This window comes from Anomaloglossus baeobatrachus, chromosome 1 (genome assembly GCF_048569485.1).
Source record: "Anomaloglossus baeobatrachus isolate aAnoBae1 chromosome 1, aAnoBae1.hap1, whole genome shotgun sequence".
In the NCBI taxonomy this organism is placed as follows: domain Eukaryota; kingdom Metazoa; phylum Chordata; class Amphibia; order Anura; family Aromobatidae; genus Anomaloglossus; species Anomaloglossus baeobatrachus.
In genome coordinates, this window is record NC_134353.1 from 153,816,972 (window position 1) to 153,843,653 (window position 26,682).

At 41.7% G+C, this 26,682-nt stretch overlaps 1 protein-coding gene across 2 annotated transcripts in view; it reads right to left on the reverse strand.

Moving 5' to 3' along the window:
* Window positions 1-1,176: 1,176 nt before the first annotated feature.
* Window positions 1,177-26,682, reverse strand: part of STOX2 (storkhead box 2) — a 185,975-nt gene continuing 160,469 nt past the window's right edge. For both annotated transcript variants that reach the window (XM_075347154.1, XM_075347155.1), the window contains one exon: window positions 1,177-8,287. In XM_075347154.1, coding sequence (XP_075203269.1) covers window positions 8,089-8,287 — 199 coding nt within the window. In that variant the 3' untranslated portion in view covers window positions 1,177-8,088. The remainder of the gene's footprint in view (window positions 8,288-26,682) is intronic.

Sequence of the window (26,682 nt, forward strand, 5' to 3'; positions counted from 1 at the left end):
TGTCTTACTGGCTTTAGGGAAAAAAAAAGATTAACTGAGCAATATTTGCAATTTTGTAACGGTTTTTAACTAAAAGTGAGGCCTTTGCATTATCTTCTGGTTTGTGATGCCTTAGTAATAAAAATTTAAAGGGAACCTGTCTGGTGCATATTTCTGATCCCTGCCTAACTTTCCCTGTATCTAGTAGCATCGATAAAGAGATCTTTAGAAAAGTATTTCTAAAGATCATTCATTATATGCTAATGAGGCCAGGGACTAGTAGCAAGGCCGTTAGTTTCTGCACTCATTCCGCCCTCTTAACATGTTCGTACATTCACAAGGGCGTGCTAAAATGCTATTCAATGCAGCATCACCAGTGGTGACGCGCATACCTGAGTCTGCTGTGACCATTGATCAGACACTTCCGGTCATGCGCAGTAGACCTCTCTGAAGCCGGTACGCATACACCCGGCTTCATGCTGCACATGACCAGAAGTGCCCGACATTCAGATCAGCGGTCACAGTGGACACAGGTACGCGTGTACCCGCTGGTGATGCTGCATTGAAGAGCATGTTAGCATGCCCTTGTGGACGTGCTAACATGTTAAGAGGGCAGAATGAGCGCAGAAACTAACGCCCTTGCGACTAGTCCCTGAGCTCATTGGCATATCATAAAAGATCTTTAGAAATACTTTTTCTAAAGGGACGGTTAGGTGGCGATTAGCAATATGCACCCAGAACTGATCGTGGTTCTAGGTGCATATTGTACCTGACAGGTTGCCTTTAAGATTATCTGCTTTGAGGAGCCTTCAAACATAACTACTATCTGCCTAACCACAGACACACATGCATACTGTACTGTTTTGCTTTAGTTGCTTTTTGTCAGTACAGAGTATGGTTTTTGGTTGGCCATGTGTACTGTTCTTAGAGAGTATTCGCTAGTCCTATTAGATACAGGAACCAGTAATAGTGCACACTCCATACAGAGCTGCAGAAATAATGACTAAAAATACGAGATGTCAATGCTTCTAATATTACAAAAAAAGACACCTTACGTAGGAGTCTGGCCTGACTCTCTGCAGCACAAAAAGTCTGTTGGCTTAAACCATATAACCAAAATGTTATTTAATATTTTAGAAAGTAACACAATCCAAAAAAAGAAAAAAAAAAAAAGAAAAAATTGGATATTTCACACAACACTACAGAACCAACATGGACACAATATTGACATAGAAAGGGACTTTTGAATATAAGTTTACAAAAAAATCCCTGTGAACTTTTTTCCTTTTAAGTTATTATGCTAAGCATGACAGGTAAAACATCCTTTACAATATGATACACCGACACAATATAAACCATGATACAAATGTGCTGTTAGAAATCGGTAACGTCAGGGAAGACATCTCATGAACTGTATTCTCTTTTATATGAAATTCTATACAATATAAACAGAACATCCATAATAGGATGACCTTTACAGCAACCAGAGACCGAGAATTAGATTTTTTTTATTATTTTTTTTTCAGTGCAAACACATTTATACAAGGCAGTCTTGGCTGCAATTTTTTTAAACATACAGTAAAGTCCTCCTTGTATGTATTGACTTTATTCCCCTAATGCAATAGTCACATTCAGTCACTGACTTGAAGAAAGTATGACTTCTTTCAGTTTAAGTTTCATCTATAAACAACGTCATAGTGGAGTCAACTCATCGGTAGTATTGAAAGATCTGGCTTTGTTCATCATAAGAAAGTCAGGCTGGCAAATGTATGACGGAGGTCACTGGCCCCTGAAAACTTGCAATGGCCAAGTGACAACAGGAAGAAAACTTCAGCTGTAACGGAAAGTGTTGGTGAATGTTCCAACCATGATGAAACAAAAAAATAAAAATTAAAAAAAAAAAAATCACAGGATTGTTTGCCCTTAATTTACAATATACATTTCTTATAAAAACCCAAATGTAGTCTTAGTGGAAAGAAACCATGGTCATGAAAAATGATTTATTCTACAAAAACGTTGATGTATCATGGAGTTTTCCATATGATTTGAATGTTTTTGTACAGTATACTTTAACATTGCTGCCGTTTAAAAGTTGTGGAGGTAGTTGTATGTAAAAACAGGAAAAAAAAGAAAAAAAAAAGAAAAAAAAAAAGAAAAAAACATAACAAAGAAATCACATTAGCAAACAAACACAACATGTACTGTAGCAACAATAAGAATCAAGTGTGCAAAAAGCCATTAGATTTCGGTTGATCTTTTGAGGCTGCACATAGGGCATTCATAGAATTGGAACGCCTCAAACGCCAAAATAAAATCTAATACCAGTAGACAGTACTTGGATTTTTGTAACATTGTAACCTGCTTGCTATTATCTATACACAGGTCGTCATAGAAAAAGTTTTGATCTCTAGATCCTAATACTGCATATTGTTATTTTGGATTTCACTTGGGTAAGTCAAAGGATGTAACACGTTATTATAAAATAGCCATTTCATTATTGCCATATTGTCTCGACTTCTAGTACTGGGTACATTTAAAATGCTTATTTCGAGACATTTAAAAAAGCCATTCAAAATCTTGTCTGCCAAAAATGATAACAATGGAATTGTTAAAAACCATAGTATTCAGTCTACCAAAAATGGTAACCTAGCACCCATTTAAAGGAGAGGTTGACTTCTAACAATTAAAGCCTATTGCACTGGGCAGTTAATTGCTAAAGGCTCCCTGTAATAGCACAGCAGTACTCTGTCCCCAAGACAGACTTCAGGGACTTTTGCTGAGGACATGGTCTAGTTTGCGGATATAGCCCCGTCAGTACATGTAGCTCTCATGACAACCAGCGTGTATAGAAATCAATGTCCGTCGCTCATCCTAAGGGCTGCATACACAGATTAGGCAGTATAAACAAACAGCCGTGTCCTCGGATGCCCTTCTCCGAGTTCTGCACTTTGAAGTTTTACCACGGGAAACTCTTAACACTTCAGGAGCTCGGTCTAATGGACCATAAGTGTTAAAAGCAAACTTCTCCTTTTCAGATATTTGAAATAAACACAAAAATGGATATACAGGAGATAAGTGAGCAGTGAACATAATGTAATTTCTTCTGCTGTGTGGTCAGCTTAAAGTGTATCTGTAATCTAAAGAATAAAAAAGAAAAAGCTAATATTTAGTGTGCCGACTCAATATTCACATTGCCAGTCCAGAACAACTGCTGACATCAAAGAGCCACGCGACACAAAATGGCTTTCTCCATTGTGAGTAGGTGACAGATACACTTTAAAAGTAAAAATGAAGGTAGTAATATGGACTACAGACGCTCTTTTGTAGATGAAGCTGTATATCAGTACAGCAAAAACACAAGCCCTTTCGAAGAGCCAAGATTTTACTAGACTTAGAGACACATCCCTTCATCTCTTTACCTTGAGACGAGGATGATATGTTGAGAAGCTTTTTATCTTGTTGGTAAAGATCTATAAAATCAGTTTTCTTTGTTCTAGATACACAGCACCACTTACAAATCTTTAGAAAAAATGGGTACATTGAGGGTATGTTTATGGAGAATGTGGAGTTCTAGAACACAGCCGAACACCAGTGGTCATGACCAGCATTGTATCCATACGGTCAATGTATGCTTCAAGGTTGAGTTATACAATAACATCTTTATTCTTATCGTTGGGTAAGATGTGTGGGGCACGGGCACCAAAAACCTGAAGAGTATATCCAGCTGGCATGACTGTAGGTGGGCAGCTATGTGTTAGAACTCTACTAATATAACTTAATATCCACACCATTCAACTTGTAAAGATTTCAGCATCGAGTATATCGAAACATTGTATAATCCTATTCAGCAAACTAAAAATTCACATTCGCCCTGACTGTGCACATTTTTCTCCACTTGTAAAATTGTAATGTGAAACAAAACACAAATCTTTTCTTTTGTTCTCGTCGCAAATTTCTTAAAGGATAAGCAATATTTTATGTGATAAGAAAAGCCCGAATGTTCAAACATACATAACGCTTTGTTCCTAATGATCACCATCACAAATCATGTTATTTTTGAGAAGCCTAATTTAGGCATTACAATCTAATCCACATAATAAAAAATTATATCCTTCCGTTTGAAAGAAATCATGTTACTAGGCTATGCTCGCCTTTGTTTCATACAAATACACTTAAAGAAAAAATGAAATGATAAAAAATATATTAAAAAAATTGAAAAATAATTATTATTTCCATCAACTAGTTCTTGGGCTCAAGTTAAATAAAAATGGATTCATGTAAACTGACTTGATATTGCAGAAGACAAAAATATATATGAAGGTCTTAGCTTCCTAAGGATTTATGTTCTTATTAAAGGGGATGTTTATTGTTGGCCACTTATATCTGCACAGTGGTGGATGAGCTAAAAGGTTGTCCTAACATACATATTAGACTGGGTTTTTTGTACATCTAAAGGTAAATAGATGTATGTAGAAGTTAAAGGGGTTTTTCACATTTCAGTTTTTTTGGTACACAAGTTTACTCAGTCTAAAAACAATAAAATTAGCCTTACCTATTGCTGCCGCTCCACTGCTACCAGTCTTTGGTACCAACCTGAAATGGTGACCCCACGATTGCTGCAAAAGCGATCATGTGCTAGAACAAGGTCATCAACGCTACATCTGGTCAAGAAAGACCAGAGAGCAGTGGAAAGGCAGTGCAGGAATACAGTTACAATGTATATATATATATATTTTACTAATTTTAGATAGAGTAAAGCAGGCTTTACACACAGCGACATCGCTAGCAATGTCGCTGGTGAAAGCACCCACCCCTGTCGGTTGTGTGCCACGAGCAAATCGCTGCTCGTGGCGCACAACATCGCTAACACCCGTCACACAGACTTACCTGCCTAGTGATGTCACTGTGGCCGGCGAACCGCCTCCTTTCTAAGGGGGCGGTTCGTTCGGCGTCACTAAGTGGCCGCCCAATAGAAGCGGAGGGGCGGAGATGAGCGGGCCGAACATCCCGCCCACCTCCTTCCTTCCTCATAGCCAGCGGCCGCAGGTACGGTAATGTTCCTTGCTCCTGCGGTGTCACACATAGCGATGTGTGCTGCCGCAGGAACGAAGAACAACCTGCGTCCTGCAACCGCAACGATAATTGGGATTAGAACGACGTGTCAGCGATCAACGATTAGGTGAGTAATTTTGCTTGTTATTGGTCGTTCGTGCGTTTCACATGCAATGACATCGCTAACAAGGCCGGATGTGAGTCACGAATTCCGTGACCCCAACGACATCTCGTTAGCGATGTCATTGCATGTAAATCCCGCTTTAGTCTGTGCACTAAACAAGAATGTAAATGAGGAAAACTATCTTAAAACTTTGCAAATAGTTAAATAGCTATAAGGGTACTAAGGTATCAATTTAGGAAACACACTGTATGGCCATGTAGACTACTTTGGGTTGTGTGGACGCAGCTAAATCTGAGGAAGCACTTTACTGCAGGGCTCTAGAATAGTTGAAAAAGCAACCCCAAAAAAGTTGGCTTCAACACTTTTAGACTTGGGGCCATAATTTTTCCGTTGGGCCCTGCTTTAAAGCCACTAAATTGTTGGTCCACATTCAGATCTCTGTAATTTTACGGCTTAGAACATGTCCATTTATACATTTTGCAAAAAGATCTATAGTAAACGCAGATTCAAAATTTCAGCTTTGCATTAACTAAATTTGTGTATGGATTTTAGCAAAGGATTTATCACATTATGGATTGCAAAGGATAAAATCTGTTGTGAAAATTTCCAACATAAATTAACTTTTCATGGATTTGAAATACATTTAACAACTAATTTTATGCTGTAGATTTTTTTTCAGGATTTCTACAAATTTGGGAAAATCTAATTCAGTTGCTTCTGTACCATGCTGTGGACCTTCCACCTGAAATTCTGGATGAAAAATTGGCAGCATATCCTTCACGTATAATTATACTCTGGACAGGTTTTGTACCTGTGCAAAATGCCAAATGGGGTGTGTTTATGCAGTGATGCATTAATGATCTATATATAACTATAGCACAATGCCTGCAGAAATATTTTTCCAAGTATGCAAAAATCTGAGCCACAATAGTCTGCAGTGGATGCCATATTGCACCTTAGTCCTAATACTGTACAGAGGAAGGAAGTTGACAACTTCTCTGAACATCAGATGGGCCATCACTTTTTCTGCTCCCGGGTGTAAACCTATGCAATAAAATACAATTTAGTTTTGCAGCAGACTATGTACCGGCCAAATAAAACTATGGTGATCTGATGGCAGAGTATTTAATTTCAGGTCACCATTAACGCTCAAAATGACAATTGCCCCAATCTGCTGCCATTTTATTGGTACTAAAGATTTCTGGCCCAGTGGAACCTTTTTCATGCGATTTTAAAGCAGCAGCGCTAGGTATATAGAAGTGAAATATGAAGAATGTATTGTTCTAGCTCATACTTTATGATATATCCAAGCCTAAGAAGTTAAAGTACAAAGCTTGGCTAAACACTGATGGCTTCCTAGTCCATGGAGCAGCATTGTAGTGGGCAGCATAGGTAAAGAAAAGAGCGTAATGGAAAAATTACTGAAACTTAAGGTGAATCCTGATGACAGATCCCAGTAACCTCCCGATGGATTGTGTAGAGGTGTAATAGGCCAAGAACAGGCGTTTGAGAATTTAGTGGTAGGTTGAACGGATTAGATTGATTTTCACATCTAGTTTTTATTTCCTCATGCACAACGTTAATAGAAGTCATCCAACACTCTGCGAGTGAGCTTCGAAGGGGTAGTTAGGATTGGAAGATAGGGGGCACTTTTGTTAATCTTGTGTATTGGCTGGTATTTCTGGATGTCCCTCTGCAAAGTCATCCATACAACCAATATGCAAAGTGCCACCTCTATTCCCATAGCACCACGGGCACTTTAGAAGTACACAATTAATGAATACCAGTCATGACCCGTTTAGGATTACTTCTACAGTACTAGGTGGGCTACCACAACCACTGGTTATATACTCTTTGCTTCTAAAAACTAGGTTTGATAATCTGACTATCCATTTATTTATGAAGTGTGGGTATAAATGATCATGGATTTCAACGTCAACAACCTCATTTAAAGCCTTAGCTGTAGCACCAAGTGCCGATGTCCTATACCCTGACATGGCTAGAACAATTCTGCTTGCCTTCCATGAAATACCTCGTCATACTTTGCTGAGAAGTTCCCCTTTTATTTATACTGTTATGATGAGTAGGTTTGCTTGATATTTGATAATACTGTATTTTAACTAGTGTAATATTATAGAGAGGAGTAACACAACCGTCATTCTGTATAATGCATGCAGGCCCCTGAACAACACATCCAATACGCTTTATATTTATATGTGATCGCACAATGATGTGGATGTAGATAGCCAGAAGATTAAAAAAAAGCACAGATGGAGCAATTCTTATTGCAGTGTGATATGGTGTAATATTTTGGTTCTTTACATTGGCTGAACATCATGGGCACTAAGTAGGAATATATATATGTATATATATATATACTGTATATACGTTTAAAATTAGGTTTGTATTATTTGTGTGTTGGTAAAAATAAATATTTTTTCTCTCTTTTTATAATACAGAATTGAAGAAAACTGTTCTGCAAATTTACAAAGGTGTGTTTTCTACCGAGCACCGCTGCTTTAAAGGAAGTATACTGCTGTAAGCCGCACAGCGTCCAAAAATAATAAAAATAATAAGAATTACAGTGTTTAGACTCTTGAATGTGCTCTGTTACATTTACATGAAGAATAATGTGCATATTAACTTCTATCATTTTTCACCTTCTACTGAGCTCTATGTTATGAAAAGGAATGATGGCAAGAAAGAAACAACAAAACCCATATAATAACAATAATAATAACAATACAAAAAAAAAATAAAGTTGGAATTCTGTTCTTGTTGTTGCCCCCTGGGCTAATTAGCAGCACAGTTTTAGAAAGACACAAAAACTGTGGATGTGAGGCTTGCTTGTAAAGAGATGTAAACATCGGTCCCAGTGTAGTAAACTTTGCTGTAGAGGATGAGACAGAACAAGATTTGAGGCTGAGCGGCTATCAAACACTAGTTACAGAAGCTTGCAAACAGTTAGCGGGTTTCTGTAGTTTATCAGCATCCGTCGTTGTGGTTTCTGCAGCAGATGTTCGGAAGTTAAAAGCTGGACCAGCACCAGCGTGGGCAGGACTGAGCGCTGGGTTCTGCCGTCTGTTACTTTCGACAATACTTGACGTATTGGAAGCCAGGCTTTCACGCGTACTGGGGAGAGAAGAACAACAGATGTAAACCGTGTAATAAGTAGCTGATAAATTGTGCATTTCACTGCTGCCTGATCTCTTGCTGATCCACAGCATTTACATCCCATCACAAGAACATGTGACCACTTCAGCCAATTACTGGCTGCAGTGGTTGCGGCAGTCATTGGGTAGAGGAGTCATGTTCCCATCATCACTGAAGTTGTAAGTAGAGATTGACTAGGAACCACACAGTATGGGAACATGATCAGCAGGAAATCGGTGAATTTCGTTCTGTTTGTTTTTGATCATGTAAAACATGTTCCCACAGCACAAAACCCCTTAATACTGTCAGACAATGACCTCCGTTAATACTGTGGACTCCATCAAGCATTAACATTATATGTAGCACATTACAGGGGCTGTCCACTACTTTTACATTGATGGCCTATCGTTGGGATAAGTCATCAATGCCTGATCGGCCGGGGTCCGACACTCCTCCCCCACACCGAGAGCTGTTCTCTGTGCCGGCGGCAGCAGCAGGCGGATGGAAATACTCAGTTGCAAAGCTTCTGCATCAACTGATAGCGGCAAAAGGAAGCAGATGTGCTCTTACCGGCCATGGACGCTATCAGAAGATGGGACGGCTCCAGAACTGAGCATTTCCGGCTGCCTGTTGCTACCACCAGAACCATGAACAGCTGACCAGTGGGGATGCCGGCTGTCAGACCCTGGCTAATCAGACCTTGATGACCTATCCTAAGGCCATTAATGTAAAAGTAGTGACCAACCTCTAACTTTAAAGTTAACGTTTGCTACATCTTAATGCTTGGCCTCCACTCCATTAAACTCCTTCTTACTGCCACAGAACAACTTGGTAATGACAGACACACAGTCACCTTGTTGATCTAAGCACCAGCTTAAAATTCAGCTTTGGCTGTGTGTACTAGAAAAATAAAATTTTGGGTGCTACAGATAACAAGGCCACTGTTTCTGAGACACATTTGGATACATGTATAGTTTAATGACGCTTGCTGCAGTAAGTGAACATTTTGTTGAATAAGACCAATTAAGTAAAACATAAAATTTAATATTTCATGATGTAGATTGAGAAGTATATGGGATGAACGCTGCACTGCTAGGATATTCCCGTCTTTTCCCACACTTGCCTCTACTTCTTACTGATCAGTCTGAACAAAAGGAATATAAATCACAATTTGCCACTGAGATCTTAGACAATACATCTCCAGTTACCCCGTCGTCTTTACATACACCCCGTCCCCAGAATGGCACGTTTACCCTGTTCTAGAGACCATTGATAATGACGTGTAAAGCAATGTTAATGGTAATAGAAGTCCGATGAGCTGTTTGTAGTGTTACAGAATTTCAGTGCAGATCCCCTAGAACAGAGGTAAAAAATTTAGTGTGCTGTATACTATCACTGGGGCATACATAAATGGATAGAATTTTTTTTTAGTATGCTTCCAAAGGTCACATTATGGGGTTATTCTCTTTAACCAAATACAGGACACAGCAGGAGACAACGAGGATTAGGAGTTACCGGTAACTAAACCTACTATAAGATAACATGCCAATACAATACATTAATACAAGCATAATCTTTAGGTCAGTTGTAAAATATGTTGTAAATAATATCTCATATATAAAATAAAAAATGTAAAGTTCTATATTTGGCCTAAAAAAGCAAATTACATTGAAAATTGATTCTATACAAAAGGGAAGACATCCACATCCAGCATCTGATATGGGAGAAGGTTCTGACAGGACAGGTCACAGAAGTCATTTTTACAGATCTCTCTCTTGTAACTGTCATGTATTAACTCAATGTGAATGATCAAATAACTTTTCACTATTCCTGACATTGATCCAGTGTGGCCTCAGTGCTCACCCATGTGCACAGTCCATTCTAAGAGCTTTTATGGTTGCGCGTTGAACATGACATCAGAAGCTTGCACGCTATTATATGGTGATACACAGACTTGGAAATTGAGCTGGCACGCATGTGGAGCTCAGGGAGAGCAAGCACCATTGTCTGCTCAGCAGCTGTGATCCCATCAATGCCCTTTCACACTCCTTTTCTAAAAATAGATCCTTCCATTTTAGAAGTTACATCTGTCAGTCACGACATGCCCAGATAGGCCACAAGAGGACAGATACTAAAAAGCTGCTCTAACTGTGTAAAGAGAATTTATAGTATGGGCAATAACAAATTCTGGAAAATTTTATTTCAAACTGACCACATTTTTTATTCATCTATTGAGGAGTCAAAAAGATTTTAAGAGCTAAAATTGCATTCTCATATCTATATCTGAATTTAGGACACCTTGGCAACACCTTGTACTAACCAAACACTCAACATTTGGTAATACAGAGCCATGTTGATATTTGGTGGTGGAGTAATACCCAGGAATGGACAAATTCCAGCCAGTATGTCTATAAATATAAATAAGTTCCATTGGCATATATTATACTGAGTCATATATCTAGAAAGAGTTCTTCGACTGGAGTCACATTGTGACTGCTTGTGACTGGCGCAAGGATTGCCCGGATCGGCCGGTCGCTCTCCTGACAGGAGCGTGTCAGCTTCATGTATTTCTATACAGCTGACACGTGTTTCTATGGCGCCGACCTGTCAAAGGATTACCGTTTGATCCTTGCACGAGTCATACGCAAGTGAATCCTGCTTTGAGCAGGGAGTTGGGCGTTGGACTAGATGACCCAGGAGGTCCATTCCAACTCTAATATTCTATGATTCTAAGTGTGACTCCAGCCTTGGCAACTAGTAAAAAAAAATGTTGCGCCAAACCTGGTCCGTCACTGGTGTAGTCTACGGTACATCTATAACATTCCAAAGCCAAGGTAATAAAAAGAATACAAGAAAATAAATTATTTTTTTGTGGGAGCTTTGACAGCACAGAAGAAGCATTTTACCATTTGGGGGCACAAAAGGGACAATGAGGCACAGAGGGGGCATTATTAACAAATGGGGGCACAGAAGAGGCAATATTACTGTGATGGGGCACAAAGGGGGCTTCCTCACGGTTTGAGCCACGGAGGGGTTAATATCATATAGAAGCAAACATACAGCGCGGTTACTCTTTTGGGGTGCAAATAGAGCGTATCATTACAATGTAAGCCTAAGGGGTAAGGGGGTATAATTACTGCCTTAGGACAAAGATGAGAGACCCTTGGGCAGTTTGCCAAAAAAAGTAATCCAAAATGTCAGTTGAGAGGTGTAAGAAACCTGTTGATGGTTATAGGAAGCGATTGATTGTAGTTATTTATTCCAAAGAGTGTGCAACCAAATATTGAGTTGAGGTTGCAACAATTTTATCTGGCCCAATTTTGGGGTTTTGTGTGAAATTATGTTAAAGTTGCCTTTTTTTCCTCTCTTTTTGTGTTGTTCCTATAGTCACAAAGGAACTAACATGTGTATAACAAAACACCTGTAACTGCAATACGTTTCTGGGAGAAAAACTTCACTTTCTGGAACATTTTCAAGGGTGCCAACACTGAACATATAGAAGGTCTGCAGTGTGACTCTCTAAACCTAGTACTATTATATGATCACTGTATTATAGAAATATTAGTGTCACATATGACTGCAGGTAATATCTACATGATCTGTACAGTATCTGTAGAGTTATCAGCAATTATTAGATTGGTGGTATGTCTATATTTATACAGTCCTTAATTCCTAGACTATATATGTAAATATCAAACAAATCAGTCAAGAAAACTAGTAGATGTACAGTACAGACTAAAAGATAAGATAATCGATTTAATGAAAGTACATTTTTGAGTTGAGTTTTTTTAAATTCACAATTCCTGGTGAAGTCAATTTGCAATTAGATTGGTGCAAATCACTCCCCAAAAATTGCCTGATGAATTCTTAGGGTAAGTTCACACAGTGCGTTTTTGCGCGTTTTTCGGGTGCGCTTTTGCTTAGAAAACTGCATGACTTTGCTTCCCCAGCAAAGTCTATGAGTTTTCATTTTTGCTGTCTGCACACAGCGTTTTTTTAGCTGCGTTTTTGTGGTGCCCACAACAACGCAGCATGTCAATTATTTTTGCGTTTTTCAGTGCGTTTTCCACCCATTGAGTTGAATGAGATGTTCAAAAACGCAATTAAAAATGCAAATTGCAAATATAGCTGCGTTTTAGTGCGTTTCTTTGACTAAAAACACAGCTACAAAAGAGCAAGGGGTGGGTAGTAAAGTGACATGTACAGGAAGAGGATTCCTTCTGTTAGTAAACACAGAAGCGTGAATCCTCCCGTTATCGCCACCGCTGCTTCCATTTCCAGTCTGGTGCCATGTCTGCTCCCGTGCGGCGCCATGTCCGGGCGGGAGATGGAAGCAGCTGCAAAATCAAAAGTGAACAGTAGAAAAATCTCATACTCATCAGCGGTCGGACCGGGAGTCAGCACGGACGTGTGTAGTTGTTTTTTTTTTTTTCTTTTGCACTGATGCATCAGCCTAGACTGTACAGCGAGCGAGCGCCAAGTGACTGATTCCCCGGCGCTTGCAGTCAGTTCATGACAGCTGCAGACAGGCCGGGGTGATCTCCGGAGTTCAGGTGAGAGCACCGGAGATCAGCCCGGCCTGTCTGCAGCTGTCATGAACTGAACCGCAAGTGCCGGGGAATCAATCACTCGGCGCTAGTGGTATAGTCTAGGCTGCACTCCGGAGCTCAGGTGAGAGCTCCAGAGAGCAATGCAGGTACCTGAATCAAGGCCTGACATTACTGGAGTTTCCTCCGGTAGCTAGTCCGACGCTGCACAGAAGTGTGTAGTTTGTTTTTTTTTCCACTGATGCATCAGCTGATTGTATAAAAGCCGTTTATACAATCAGCTGCTGTGTCATGTGATTCAGGCCCTTGAACCTGACACATCATCTGATCGCTTTGTCTTCCAGCAAACCGATCAGATGATATTGGATCCGGATTGGACAGCGCGGGACCCTTGACCCAGGATTACTGTGGAAGGGGGTTCTTTATTTCAATAAAGATGGAGTCACTAATTGTGTTGTGTTTTATTTCTAATAAAAATATTTTTCTGTGTGTTGTGTTTTGTTTTTTTTTCTCTGTACTAGAAATTCATGGTGGCCATGTCCAATATTGGCGTGACACCATGAATTTCGGACTTAGGGTCAGCTGATAATACACAGCTACCCCTAACCCCATTATTACCCAGCGAGCCACCCGGCATCAGGGCAGCTGGAAGAGTTGGATACAGCGCCAGAAGATGGCGCTTCTATGAAAGCACCATTTTCTGGGGTGGCTGTGGACTGCAATTTGCAGCGGGGGTGCCCAGAAAGCTTGGGCACCCTGCACTGCGGATTCCAATCCCCAGCTGCTTAGTTGTACCCGGCTGAACTCAAAAATTGGGCGAAGCCCACGTCATTTTTTTTTAAATTATTTCATATAATTCATGAAATAATTAAAAAAGAAAAAAGGGCTTCCCTATATTTTTGGTTCCCAGCCGGCTAGTATACAAAAATATGGTGAAGCTCACGTCATTTTTTGGGGGGCAAAGAAATCCTGCATACAGTCCTGGAGGGAGGATGCTGAGCCTTCTAGTTTGGCAGCTGCTGTCTGCTCTCCTGCATACACTATTGGATGGAGGATGCTGAGCCTTGTAGTTCTGCAGCTGCTGTCTGCTCTCCTGCATCCACTAGTGGATGGCGTATGCTGAGCCTTGTAGTTCTGCTCCCCCTGCTTCTCCCTCCAGCATACAGTCCTGGATGGAGTATGCTGAGCCTTGTAGTTCTGCAGCTGTCTGCTCTCTTGCATACACTAGTGGAGAATGAAGAACATATTGAAGAAGGAAATTACATCAGACCTTTTTTCTTTTTTTTTCTTTTCAACAATCTTTAATAGCATTGTTCACTGATAAAAAACGCATAAAAACGCAGTGAGCAAAAACGCAGCAAAATGCAGCAAAAAACGCATGCGTTTTTTGCCGCAGGTGCGTTTTTGTGCGTTTTTTTGCCGCAAAAACGCACAAAAACGCAGCGCCAAAAAAACGCAGTGTGTGAATTTAGCCTTACATTTCAGAATATTGCGTAAGTCACAGAAGGCTGACAAGATCTTCAGTGAAGCTGTGGGGGCTTCCCCTTAACGCCTTGCAGCTATTAAATAACATGCGAAAAAGAAGAGGCTATTATAGTCCAGGTAGGAAATTCAGCATTTAATTTAGGATGATTTAAAAAATTGAGAGGACATCACAGCTCAGAAGAGAAGCACTCAAATATTTTACAACTTCTGTATTCGGTACTTTGTTACACAATTGCAGCACTGCAGCATTCTGAGATTACTACAGATACAGAGATTACATACAAAGGAGGAAAGGTAGGAGAGGTGCAAGCAATAGCAGCTGACATCTGTTCTGCTGCACTTGAATTACAATTGTACTTTTTTTCCCCCATAATTCTTAAAGGCCCAGTCACACTAAACAACTTACCAGCGATCCCAACAACGATACAACCTGATAGGGATCGCTGGTAAGTTGCTAGGAGGTCGCTGGTGAGATGTCACACTAAGCGGCGCTCCAGCGATCCCACCAGCAACCTGACCTGGCAGGGATCGCTGGAACGACGCTACACGGGTTGCTGGTGAGCTGTCAAACAGGCAGATCTCACCAGCAATCAGTGACCAGCCCCAGCAAGCAGCGCCACGTGGAAGCGATGCTGCGCTTGGTAACTAAGGTAAATATCGGGTAACCAACCCGATATTTACATTGGTTACCAGTGCACACCGCTTAGCGCTGGCTGCCTGCACTCCTAGCCACAGTACACATCGGGTTAATTACCCGATGTGTACTCTGCTACGTGTGCAGGCAGCAGGAGCCGGCTTCTGCGGACGCTGGCAACCACGGTAAACATCGGGTAACCAAGAAGCCCTTACCTTGGTTACCCGATATTTACCTTCGTTACCAGCGTCCGCCTCTCTCACACTGCCAGTGCCTGCTGTTCCCTGCACTCCTAGCCACAGTACACATCGGGTTAATTACCCGATGTGTACTGTGGCTAGGAGTGCAGGGAACAGGGAGCCGGCACTGACAGCTGAGAGCGGCGGATGCTGGTAACGAAGGTAATATCGGGTAACCAAGGTAAGGGCTTCTTGGTTACCCGATATTTACATTGGTTACCAGCGTCCGCAGAAGCCGGCTCCTGCTGCCTGCACATTCAGTTGTCGCTCTCTCGCTGTCACACACAGCGATGTGTGCTTCACAGCGGGAGAGCAACAACTAAAAAATGGCCCAGGACATTCAGCAACAACCAGCGACCTCACAGCAGGGACCAGGTTGTTGCTGGATGTCACACACAGCAACATCGCTAGCAACATCGCTGCTACGTCACAAAAGTTGTTCCTTAGCAGCGATGTTGCTAGCGATGTTGCTTAGTGTGACGTGGCCTTAATGCACTAGAAAGCAGCAGCAAGGCAGCACACAATTTTTACATAGAAAAAAAAAATCTGAAACCAGTGTCTGTGAGACACAGTGTGCTTGTCAGTCAGTTTTTTAATTTATTGTGCAATAGTTTTTGTGAAGGGGTAATATATTTTATTTTTTAACTACAAAAGAAAATCCCCCAAAATTGAGACATTTAATTGCGTCTTATTTGCGTCACAAAATGTGTGCTGCAAACAATTTTTTTGCTCATCCTTTTTTATAGTCAAATTTTAGATCCTTACATACCACACCAATAAAACACTCTGTTGCAGGTGCTGGCATTTTAGATGGCTACCTACCTAGCAATTGTTATACAGTTGAAACCAGAAGGTTACATACATTATCTAAGAAAACACGTATGCATGTTTTTCTCACTATCTGACATGAAATCAGAATAAATATTTCCCGTTTTCGGTCAATTAGGAACCAAAATTATTTATATTTTTCAAATGCCAAAATAATGAGAGAGAGAGAGAGAGAGAATGTTTTAAGGCATTTTTATTACTTTCTGCAAATTCAAAAGTTTGCAAACATTTCATTAGTATTTGGTACCATTGCTCTTAGACTGTATAACTTGGGTCAAATGTTTTGGATATCCTTCGCACAAGCATCTCACAATAGTTGGTAGGAATTTAGGCCCATTCCTCCTGACAGAACTGGTGTAACTGAGCCATGTTTGTAGGTCTCCTTGCTCGCATCTGCCTTTTCAGCTTTGTCCATAAATTTTCAATAGGATTGAGATCAGGACTTTGTGATGGCCACTCCAAAACATTGACTTTGTTATTCTTAAGTAAGTCTGTAACCAGTTTAGCAGTATGCTTTGGGTCATTGTCCATTTTGAAGACCCATGTATGTAGTCCAAGCTTTAAGTTCCTGGCTGATGTCTTGAGAGATTGCTTCAGTATTGCCACATAATCTTTTTTCCTCATGATGCCATCTATTTTGTGAACTGCACCAGTCCCTCCTGCAGCAAAACAACCCCACAACATGATGCTGCAACCCCCGTGCTTCGCAGTTGGGATGGTATTCTTAAGGCCCCGTCACACACAGAGCTAAATCTTTGACAGATCTGTGGTTGCAATGAAATCATGGACATATTGTTCCATTTGTACACAGCCACAAACCTGGCACTAATTGTCCACAATTTCACTGCAACCACAGATCTACCACAGATTTATCTCTGTGTGTGACAGTGCCTTTAAGCTTCAAAGCTTCTCCCTTTTTCCTCCAAACATAACTATGCTCATTATTGCCAAACAGTTAAATTTTAGTTTCGTGAGATCACAAGACATGTCTCCAAAAATAAAGTCTTTGTTGTTGTGTGAATTTGTAAACATTAATCTGGATTTTTATGTTTCTTTTGGAGTAATGGCTTCTTCCTGGCAGAGTGGCCTTTCAGCTCATATTGATAGAGTACTCGTTTCACTGTTGATAATGACACAATCTTACCAGCTTCTGCCAGCATATTCACAAGGTTTTTTGCTTTTGTTCTTGGGTTGATATGCACATGTCTGACCAAAGCACGTTCATTTCTGGTACACAGAACCAGTCTCCTTCCTGAGTGGTATGATGGCTGGACATTCCCATCTTGTTTGTACTTGCGTATAATTGTTTGTACATCTGGAAATTTCACACAAGGATGAACCAGACCTGTGCAAGTCCACAATTCTCTTCCTGAGATGTTGGCTGATTTCTTTTTACTTTTCCATGATGCTACACAAAGAACCAGTGTGTTTCAGATGTGCATTAAAATACATCCACAGGTGTGTCTAATTAGCTCAGATGTTGCCAATAAACCTCAGAAATTTTGAAAGACATGACGTCATTATATTGGCTGTCCCATGTTGTTTAAAGGCATAAAACTCTTAAGGGTGCTTTACACACTACGACATCGCTAGCGATCTCGTTAGTGATGTAACACGCCAGATCGCACATGCGATCTACCGAGATCGTACACAGGTAATTTTTGTAGCACCGGTCGCATGTGCGATCTCGGCAAATCGTATGTGCGATCTGGCATGTAACATTGCTAATGAGATCGCTAGCGATGTCGCAGTGTGTAAAGCACCCTTTAGTGTATGTAAATGTCTGGTTTCAACTGTATGTCATTTTTTGGGAAGAAGGATGAATTTAGCTAAAAAACAAACAAACAAGAAAAGTCTTAAAAATGTAAACTTTTAACTGTGCATCTCTGATTTTACATATCTGTTTAACTAGTAAAAATTAGCAACCGTTCACACTACACCTATAGTGCAGCTTGCGGTCACAATTTGATTTCAGAAACTGTATCTACCTCCCTGGCATTTCTAGATGCGTCCTTTAGGTAAGGGTGAATAATTGAAGATAAAAAGATGGTTGAAAGTTAATTATGGTTTTGTACAAAATGTGTGGTAAGAGAACAGATGGTAATGAAAATAGACAGGGTAATTTAAAAGAAAAAAAACCCAAACATTTAATGGAAAGAATGTGGCAGCTGCTACCAGCAGCAGAGGTACCATCAACATTGGTACCAGCCATCCGGACAGTAGTACTATCAAATGTAGGTCACAATTGCCTTTCTTTGCATCTGGCAACTGTATTAGCAGAGAGAAAAATGGACAGTGATTAGGGCTGAGCGGATCCGAACTAAAAGTCCGAATCCGCGCGGTTTCAAAGATGCCTGGGTGCCGGACCCGGGATTCCGGGTGCACAATCCGGATCCGTCACTGGGGAATATAATTGAAAAATAAAGAAAAACAGAAATAAATAAAAATAAATAAAACAAATAAAGAAATAAAACAGTGTTTCATACTTATCGATACTCTGTGTCATGGTGGCACACTGCTTTCGGGTCACGCATTCACTTCCTGTACTGTGCATCATATACACACAACTTTCCGTGTTTTTCGCACTCACCGGCCGTCCTCTCATCTGTGATTGGTTGCAGGCTAACACGCCACCAGCCTGTGACAGTATCTGCCTGAAGTGCAGTCATCGCGGCTCAGTCATTGTCTGTACAGCTAGCGGTCGTGCTCTATGGCCACTGGCTGTGTTATGTAGCAGAGCTGAAGCGGCGTGGGACCTCGTGTGGATTACGCCAGACTTGCAGGGTCTTGGGGGTTAATAAAGAGGTGAAGGAGGGTGTGTTTTGTACTTTCTTCCAAATAAATAATATATTTAATATATATATAATATTTAATATATATATATATTTTTAATATTTAATATTTTTCTCTGTGTTTGTGTTTATTTACTTTCATGTACAGGTTAATGATGGACATATCTCATAGACGCCTGTGCCATCACTAACCTAGGGTTTAGCAGCAGCTGTGCGCTGCTATTAACCCCTTATTACCACCGGTCCAGGGCAAATTGAGAAAGCCGGTAAAGCACCAGGATTGTCATATCTAATAGATGCGGAAATACCGGGCGGCTGCGGACTGAGAATACCAGCCCCCAGCTGGCTTTATCTTGGCTGGGGATGAAAATTATGGGGGACAGCATGTCGGGTTTTTTTTAAATTTATTTAACTAATAATAAAAAAAAGCCGCATCACCGGCTCAGCCGCGCACACTTCTGACAGGAATATGCAAGTGTTTCTGAAACACATGCACGTCCACCATACTGACCCGCAGACACTTGCACTGCTTTCCCTGCCCATCAGCCATCCTGCCACCTGCGATTGGTTGCAGTCAGCTGACACACTACCAGTCAGGGTGGGGACGCGTCTAACCAATTACATGCGCTGGTGGGCGGGTAAAACAATGAATATTGAATTGTCGGCTCCGGAAGGGAAAAGCGTGACCCGGAAGGAGTTTGCTGCCATGACACAGCCTCGGGTGAGCACACTGCGCGCGGTCCTACCCCCTCATCCCCGCTATCCACAAACATTTTTAATCTCCGGATTTTGGTCTCCATAGACTTATATGGGCACCGGAATCCGGAGCGGATCCGGATTTTTTTTTCAATCCGGCAGTGATCCGCCGGTCCTGGATTTTGGCAGATTCGATCAACTCTAACAGTGATATGTAATATCAGGCACATTACTTGTCTCTATCACAGCAAAATCATGGTACTTATGATAGCAATAGTGTCAGTTTTAGTCACTGTTCTACAAAGAACAGTCTTGAATTGATCAAAGACTAAGAATTATGGTTTTTTTTCTAATTAAAATTGACCAAAAATAAACATAAAAAGCTTGTTAGTTTGCGATTGGTTGGAATGTATTTTGATTATATAATGCCATCATATTCAGCTGCACTTTACAGACATTTTCATTAATGTTCCCATTAAGGCAGGCAATCTAAATTTCCTATCACAACGTCTTTGGAGTGTGGGAGGGAATTCATGCAAGCATAGGAAGAATATACAAATTCCTTGCAGGTGTCCTTGATGGGTTTGAACCCAGGACCCCTGTGCTGCAAACAATAATGCTAACCAATGAGCCACTGTGTTGTTCTTACTACTGGTTATCAATCCTTTCTATGGTGAGGTAACCTTAACCCCTTAACGACTGCGGGCGGTAATATTACGTGCTAGCGGTCATAGTGTTAATGCTCGCGGGCTGCTGAAAGCAGCCTGTGGTGATCAGCACACAAGTCAGCTGATTTGTACAGCTGACATGTGTGCCTGCCAGGCACGAGTGGAATTGCGTTCCACCCATGCCTTTTAAACCCTTAGGCCGGTTTCACACATCCAGCTTTTTGCCGTTTTGCCGGATCCGGCGCTCTCCCGTACAGACAATACAGTACAGTGACAGCGCTGTAACTTCCGGGTCACATGCGCCGGTCACATGACAGCAAGTGACCGGCGCTTGTTGCGCTGTCACTGTACTGTAGTCACTGTATGGGAGAGCGCCGGATTCGGCAAACCGGCGAAAAGCCGGATGTGTGAAACCGGCCTTAAATGGTGCTGTCAATATGTGACAGCGCCATTATAATCACAATCGCGCTAAAACTTTACTTACAGCCCGACACCGGAAGTCACATGATGTGATCACGTGGATCCGATGGTTGTCATGTTAACACAGGGTCATATGATGACTCCTGTAGCTCACATTACTAAGGTCCTGTAAGAAACAGTCGAGCACTGCTAATTACAAGGGATGAGGTTTTCTCCCGATCTGAGCGGTGCTGCTCTGATCGTGAGAAAAGAACCAGCGATCAGACAGCTGATCCTTATTGTCCCCTAGGGGGACTATCTAAAATAAAATTGTTTTTGAAAAATTAAAAAAAAAAATAAAAAAACCTAAAAGTTCAAATTGAAGGGTTATTTTTTTTTTTAAATTAAAGGGCTATAAAAATTAAAAATATACACACATTTGGTATCGCCGCGTTTAGAAATGCCCGATCTATCAAAATATAAAAGCAATTAATCTGATCAGTATACGGCGTAGTGGCAAAAAAAAATCCAAACGCCAAAATTACGGGGGGGGGGTTTCGCCGCAAAATGCAATAACAGGCGATCAAAATGTAGTATCTGCACAAAAATGGTACCGTTAAAAATGTCAGATCAGATTTAACATATAGTGAGGACAGAGAATAAAATCTCTCAAAAACAATAGTGCAATAGTACTTTTTTTGCAATTTTTCCGCACTTGGAATTTTTTGCCGTTTTCTAGTACACTATATGGTAAAACTCATGGTTTTATTTAAAAGTAAAACTTGTCCCACAAAAAATGAGCCCTCACATGACCATATTGACTGAAAAATAAAAAAGTTACGTCTCTCGGAAGAAGAATGGCAAAAAAAGAGAAAAATGGAAAGCGCACAATCATCCAGTCTTGAAGGGGTTAACATTACTAAAGGCCCTGTCACACACAGAGGTAGATCTGTGGTAGATCTGTGGTAGATCTGTGGTAGATCTGTGGTAGATCTGTGGTAGATCTGTGGTAGATCTGTGGTAGATCTGTGGTAGATCTGTGGTTGCAGTGAAATTGTGGACAATTAGTGCCAGGTTTGTGGCTGTGTACAAATGGAACAATATGTCCATGATTTCACTGCAACCACAGATCTGCCAAAGATTTATCTCTGTGTATGACGGGGCCTTAAGTCTGTGCTCATCGAGCTTGAAATGGGTTGAATGCAGTCTTAGGAGTTCACAGAGTGTTACTTACAGTACAGCTTTTCAGGGCAATCAGATCTTGTGCAGTATTGTGATTCACAACACATTGATTCTTTGCAAATCAAATTTTGTAGAAGAAAAATTCAACCAACCTGATGAATTTGTATTTCAATAGATTACAAAATCTTTAGTACAGACCCAATACTACCATATATGTATATAATAGTGACCCATGGTCTACTCAACTAGGTGATGTCATAGATAGTCATGGATGAAAAGTTCAGCACATGCACAGAATAGTTATGACCCGCCAATGCATCTTAATGAGCGCCGACTGGCTACGAGTATATTGCAAGTCATTTAACATTCTTTTACTGTATAAAAATCTGGAGGAGAAAAAAACGCAATAGGGTCTTACCCAGTAACACAGAAACAGTGTCACACTGTACTAAGGGAGACGCTAAAGCTACAAATAGTGTAGCTTCAGAGTGCAGTTAGCAGGAAAACCACCAGAGGGCAGTATAGTAGTCAGTAAAAGAGGTGAGCGGCAGGAGGTATCGTCAATAGCACAGGGATAATCAAATCATGGTCAGTTGATAGCCGGGGGTCGGAAGTCAGGAAGTCACGTATGCAACAGAGTGGAGAGACAGAGCCGAAGTCATGAACGAGGCTACAGGTCAGATGCCAGGAAGTGAAAGTGCAAACAAGGGAGAAGGACAAACAGGTCTTGACCGGGATAAGACAGACAGGGAATGGTACACAGTAAACAGGAGCAGGTAGTTAGGGACTGGGACAGACGGATGAACGAGGAGAGTACGGGTCAGAACAAGGTAGCTGGGAGGCAGGACAGATCAGGTAACTCACCAGAGCAGTAACACACGCTGCAGAGCATAAACTATCATTGGCACTGAACCAGAGGTGCAGTGCTAGGGTTTAGTGTTCCAGAAACCGGTGAGGCAGGGAGGAGTGAACCTCTAACATGACCAGCCGGAGCTGGGTGAAATAATCAAACTACAGTGGCCAAACTAGACCTGGATCATGACACAAAGTAATAAGGGAATGTGCTCACCTTATTGGGTTGTGAATCACACAATCAGATATTAAGCTTGTAACCAGCTGCTGCAGAGTCCATGTGCTGAAAAAGCCACTGAGGAACACTGTTAGGGCTCTTCTCCACTTACGTTTACAAATTCACAGCGACACTCGGCTACAAATGTGAGTCGAGTGTCCTGTGTATGTCCTGCGTGTGGTCTGCGTATGGTGTGTGTTTTTTTTCCTCACATAGCATCTGTATGACATGCCAGCATCATGCGAGTGCTATGTGAGTGTTTATGCATACCGCGTCAGACTGGCTACCGGAGGAATCTCCAGTAATACCAGGCCTGGCCGCGGTTATCTGCACTGAACCGCGGATCTGTCACCTGAGCTCCAGAAATCAGCCCTATCTGTCTGCAGCTGTGCTGAACTGAACAGCAATCGCCGGGGAATCAATCACTCGGCACTCGCTGTTCAGGCTGCACTCTGGAGCTCAGGTGACAGCTCCGGTTCAGTACATGTAACCGTGGCCAGGCCTGGTATTACTGGAGATTCCTCCGGTAGCCAGTCTGACGCGGTATGCAAGTGTCAAGGATCCGTGTGACATGCGTATGCCATCTGTATGACATGCGCATGCCACACGGATTCTGATTTTTTTTCTCGCTCCCATAAGATTGCATGGGGGTGCGAGAGCCGAGACTCGGTGAAATCGCAGCATGCTGCGATTTCACCGAGAGCACTAGACATGCCGTAAAACATTTAGCACGAGGACACGGCCCCATTGATTAACACTGGTGCGAGTGTGATCCGATTTTCTATCGGATCACACTCGCACATAGAAATCGCAAGTGGAGAAGAGCCCTGAATGTGAAACTATTAGTGCGCTGCTGAAGATACGACATACATCCAGGAGAAGTATAATGCAAGGTCATTTAATTTTACGCATTTTGAAGTGTAACCCACTTCTTCCTCAGGAAATCCACCAATGTCACATTGGTGGATTTCCTGAGGAAGAAGTGGGGTGTACTTCAAAAGACATAAAATTAAACCACCTTGCATTATATCTCTCTTGGATGTGTGTCGTATCTTCAGCGCAGTAATAGTTCCACATTAACAGTGTTCTTCAGTAACATTCTTTTCCTAGCTAATTAGCAGCAGTCCGATGGGTGATGAATCCTATGTTTGGGAGGTCCCACACTGTTTAATGTATCAGTATACATACACGGTAATGCCATATCCATGTTGTACTGCTATTGCAACCTAACACCAAAAGTTTCAGGGTTAATGACTGTCTTTTATTCTAGTAAAACCGCTGTTACTGGCATTGAGTGTATGGATAGCTGGTGGAAGAGGGATAGTTTTGGATTATATACATTTAGGCAGGGTTTAGGGAGAGTTGATCTAGAAGGGAAAGCTTAGATTAGAGCAGGCATATAGGTAGGGTTTATTGCTTTACAGTCCTTCTATACTTAGGTAAGTTCACACAGTGCATTTTTTGACGCTGCGTTTTTGTGCGTTTTTTGCGCAAAAAACGCATATCTATTTACCGCATTTTGGTGCGTTTTTTGCTGCGTTTTTGCTCACTGCGTTTTTATACTTTTTTTTCATCAGTGAACAATGCCATTAAAGATTGTTGAAAAAAAACAAAAAAAAAACGGTCTGATGTCATTTTCTTCTTCAATATGGTCTTCATTCTCCACTTGTGTATGCAGGAGAGCAGACAGCAGCTACAGAACTACAAGGCTCAGCATCCTCCATCCAGGAGTTTTTTGCCCCCTCCCTCCAAAAAATGACGTGGGCTTCACCATATTTTTGTATCCTAGCCGGGTATAGCAGGCAGGTACGGGCTGCCCCCAACCCCCAGCTGCCTATTTGTACCCGGCTGGAAACCAAAAATATAGGGAAGCCCTTTTTTTATTTTAATTATTTCATGAATTTCATGAAATAATTAAAAAAAAAAAATGACGTGGGCTTCGCCCAATTTTTGAGTCCAGCCAGGTACAACTAGGCAGCTGGGGATTAGAATCCTCAGCGCAAGATGCCAAAGCTTTCTGGGCACCCCCGCTGCGAATTGCAGTCCGCAGCCACCCCAGAAAATGGCGCTTTCATAGAAGCGCTATCTTCTGGTGCTGTATCCAACTCTTCCAGCTGCCCTGATGCCAGGTGGCTCGCTGGGTAATAATGGGGTTAGGGAACTCTGTATATTATCAGCTGGCCCTAAGTCCGAAATTCATGGTGTCACGCCAATATTAGACATGGCCACCATGAATTTCTAGTAAAGATAAAAAAACACACACACAGAAAAATATTTTTATTAGAAATAAAACACAACACAATTAGTGACTCCATCTTTATTGAAATTAAGAACCCACCTCTCCGCAGTAATCCTGGGTCAAGGGTGCCGCGTCATCCAATCCGGATCCAATATCACCTGATCGGTTTGCTGGAAGGCAAAGCGATCAGATGATGTGTCAGGTTCAAGGGCCTGAATCACATCACACATCAGCTGATTGTATAAAAGCCGTTTATACAATCAGCTGATGCATCAGTGCAGAAAAAAACACCCAAAAAACTACACACGTCCGTGCTGACTCCCGTCCGATCGCTGCAGGAGCTGCCGGTAGTCAGCTGATGAAGTCTCCTGACGGCATCAGCTGATAGTTTAAGCCGACCGGGCGGTAAAAAGCCGGCGTCCCCATGAGACTTACGATCAGCTGATGCGTCATGTGCCGCTTCAGGTGACCGCATTAGGTGATCCACTACCAGGTTCTGCAGCTATCGGACGTGCCTGGGAGCCGGCACACAGCCGGAGCGGGGGTGGCGGTACCGGGAGAGGAGCTGGGAGCACGCATGGCACCGGGAGACTGCAGACAGGTGAGTTTGACTTTTTTTTTCTACTGTTCACTTTTGATTTCGCAGCTGCTTCCACCTCCCGTCCAGACATGGCGCCGCACGGGAGCGGACATTGCGCCGGTTGGGAGATGGAAGCAGCGGTGGCGGTACCGGGATGATTCACGTTTCTGTGTTTACCAACAGAAGGAATCCTCTTCTTGTACATGTCACTTTACTACCCACCCCTTGCGTTTATAGCTGCGTTTTTAGTCATAGAAACGCACTAAAATGCAGCTATATTTGCAATTTGCGTTTTTCATTGTGTTTTTGAACATCTCATTGAACTCAATGGGTGGAAAACGCAAAAATAATTGACATGCTGTTTTCTGAGCAAAACCGCACCCGAAAAATGCGCAAAAAAATGCACTGTGTGAACCTACCCTTACACTGCTGCTGTAACCTAAAAACAAAAGTCCTTATCAGGGCTATGTACTGTTCTTTATTCTAGCAAAACTGCTGTTACCTGCATTCAGTGTAAGGATAGCTGTTGGAGGAGGGATAATTTTAGATTAGAGGCATTTAGGTAGGGTTTATTGCATGAGTCCGCTTTTATGGATTGACAATAGAACACACAAAACTCAAGGTAAAATGGATTTTACAGGAAAAAATGTTAGGAAATATTAATTTATGTATAATGACTTGTATATACGGCAACATTAAAACAAGAAAAAAATTAGCCTCTAAAAATTAAGAAGTAGGGTAGCCTGATGAGCCTATAAAAATGAAGAGCAAGGGCCACCTGATGACCCTTTAAAACCTAAAAGTGAGGGTGGTCTGATGACTCTGTAAAAATTTGGAGCGATGACCGAATGATTACTCTATTGATATTGTAATGCCAGTGACCCTGCACTGCCCTACCTCTCCTCCCTGGCAGGAACACTGACGTACTCACTGCCAAGGCTCCTGCTCTGGTCCCTGCTGCGGCTCCCACTTCTCACACACATTGAGCAGGTCTTCTTCCCATATGCTTAAGGGGC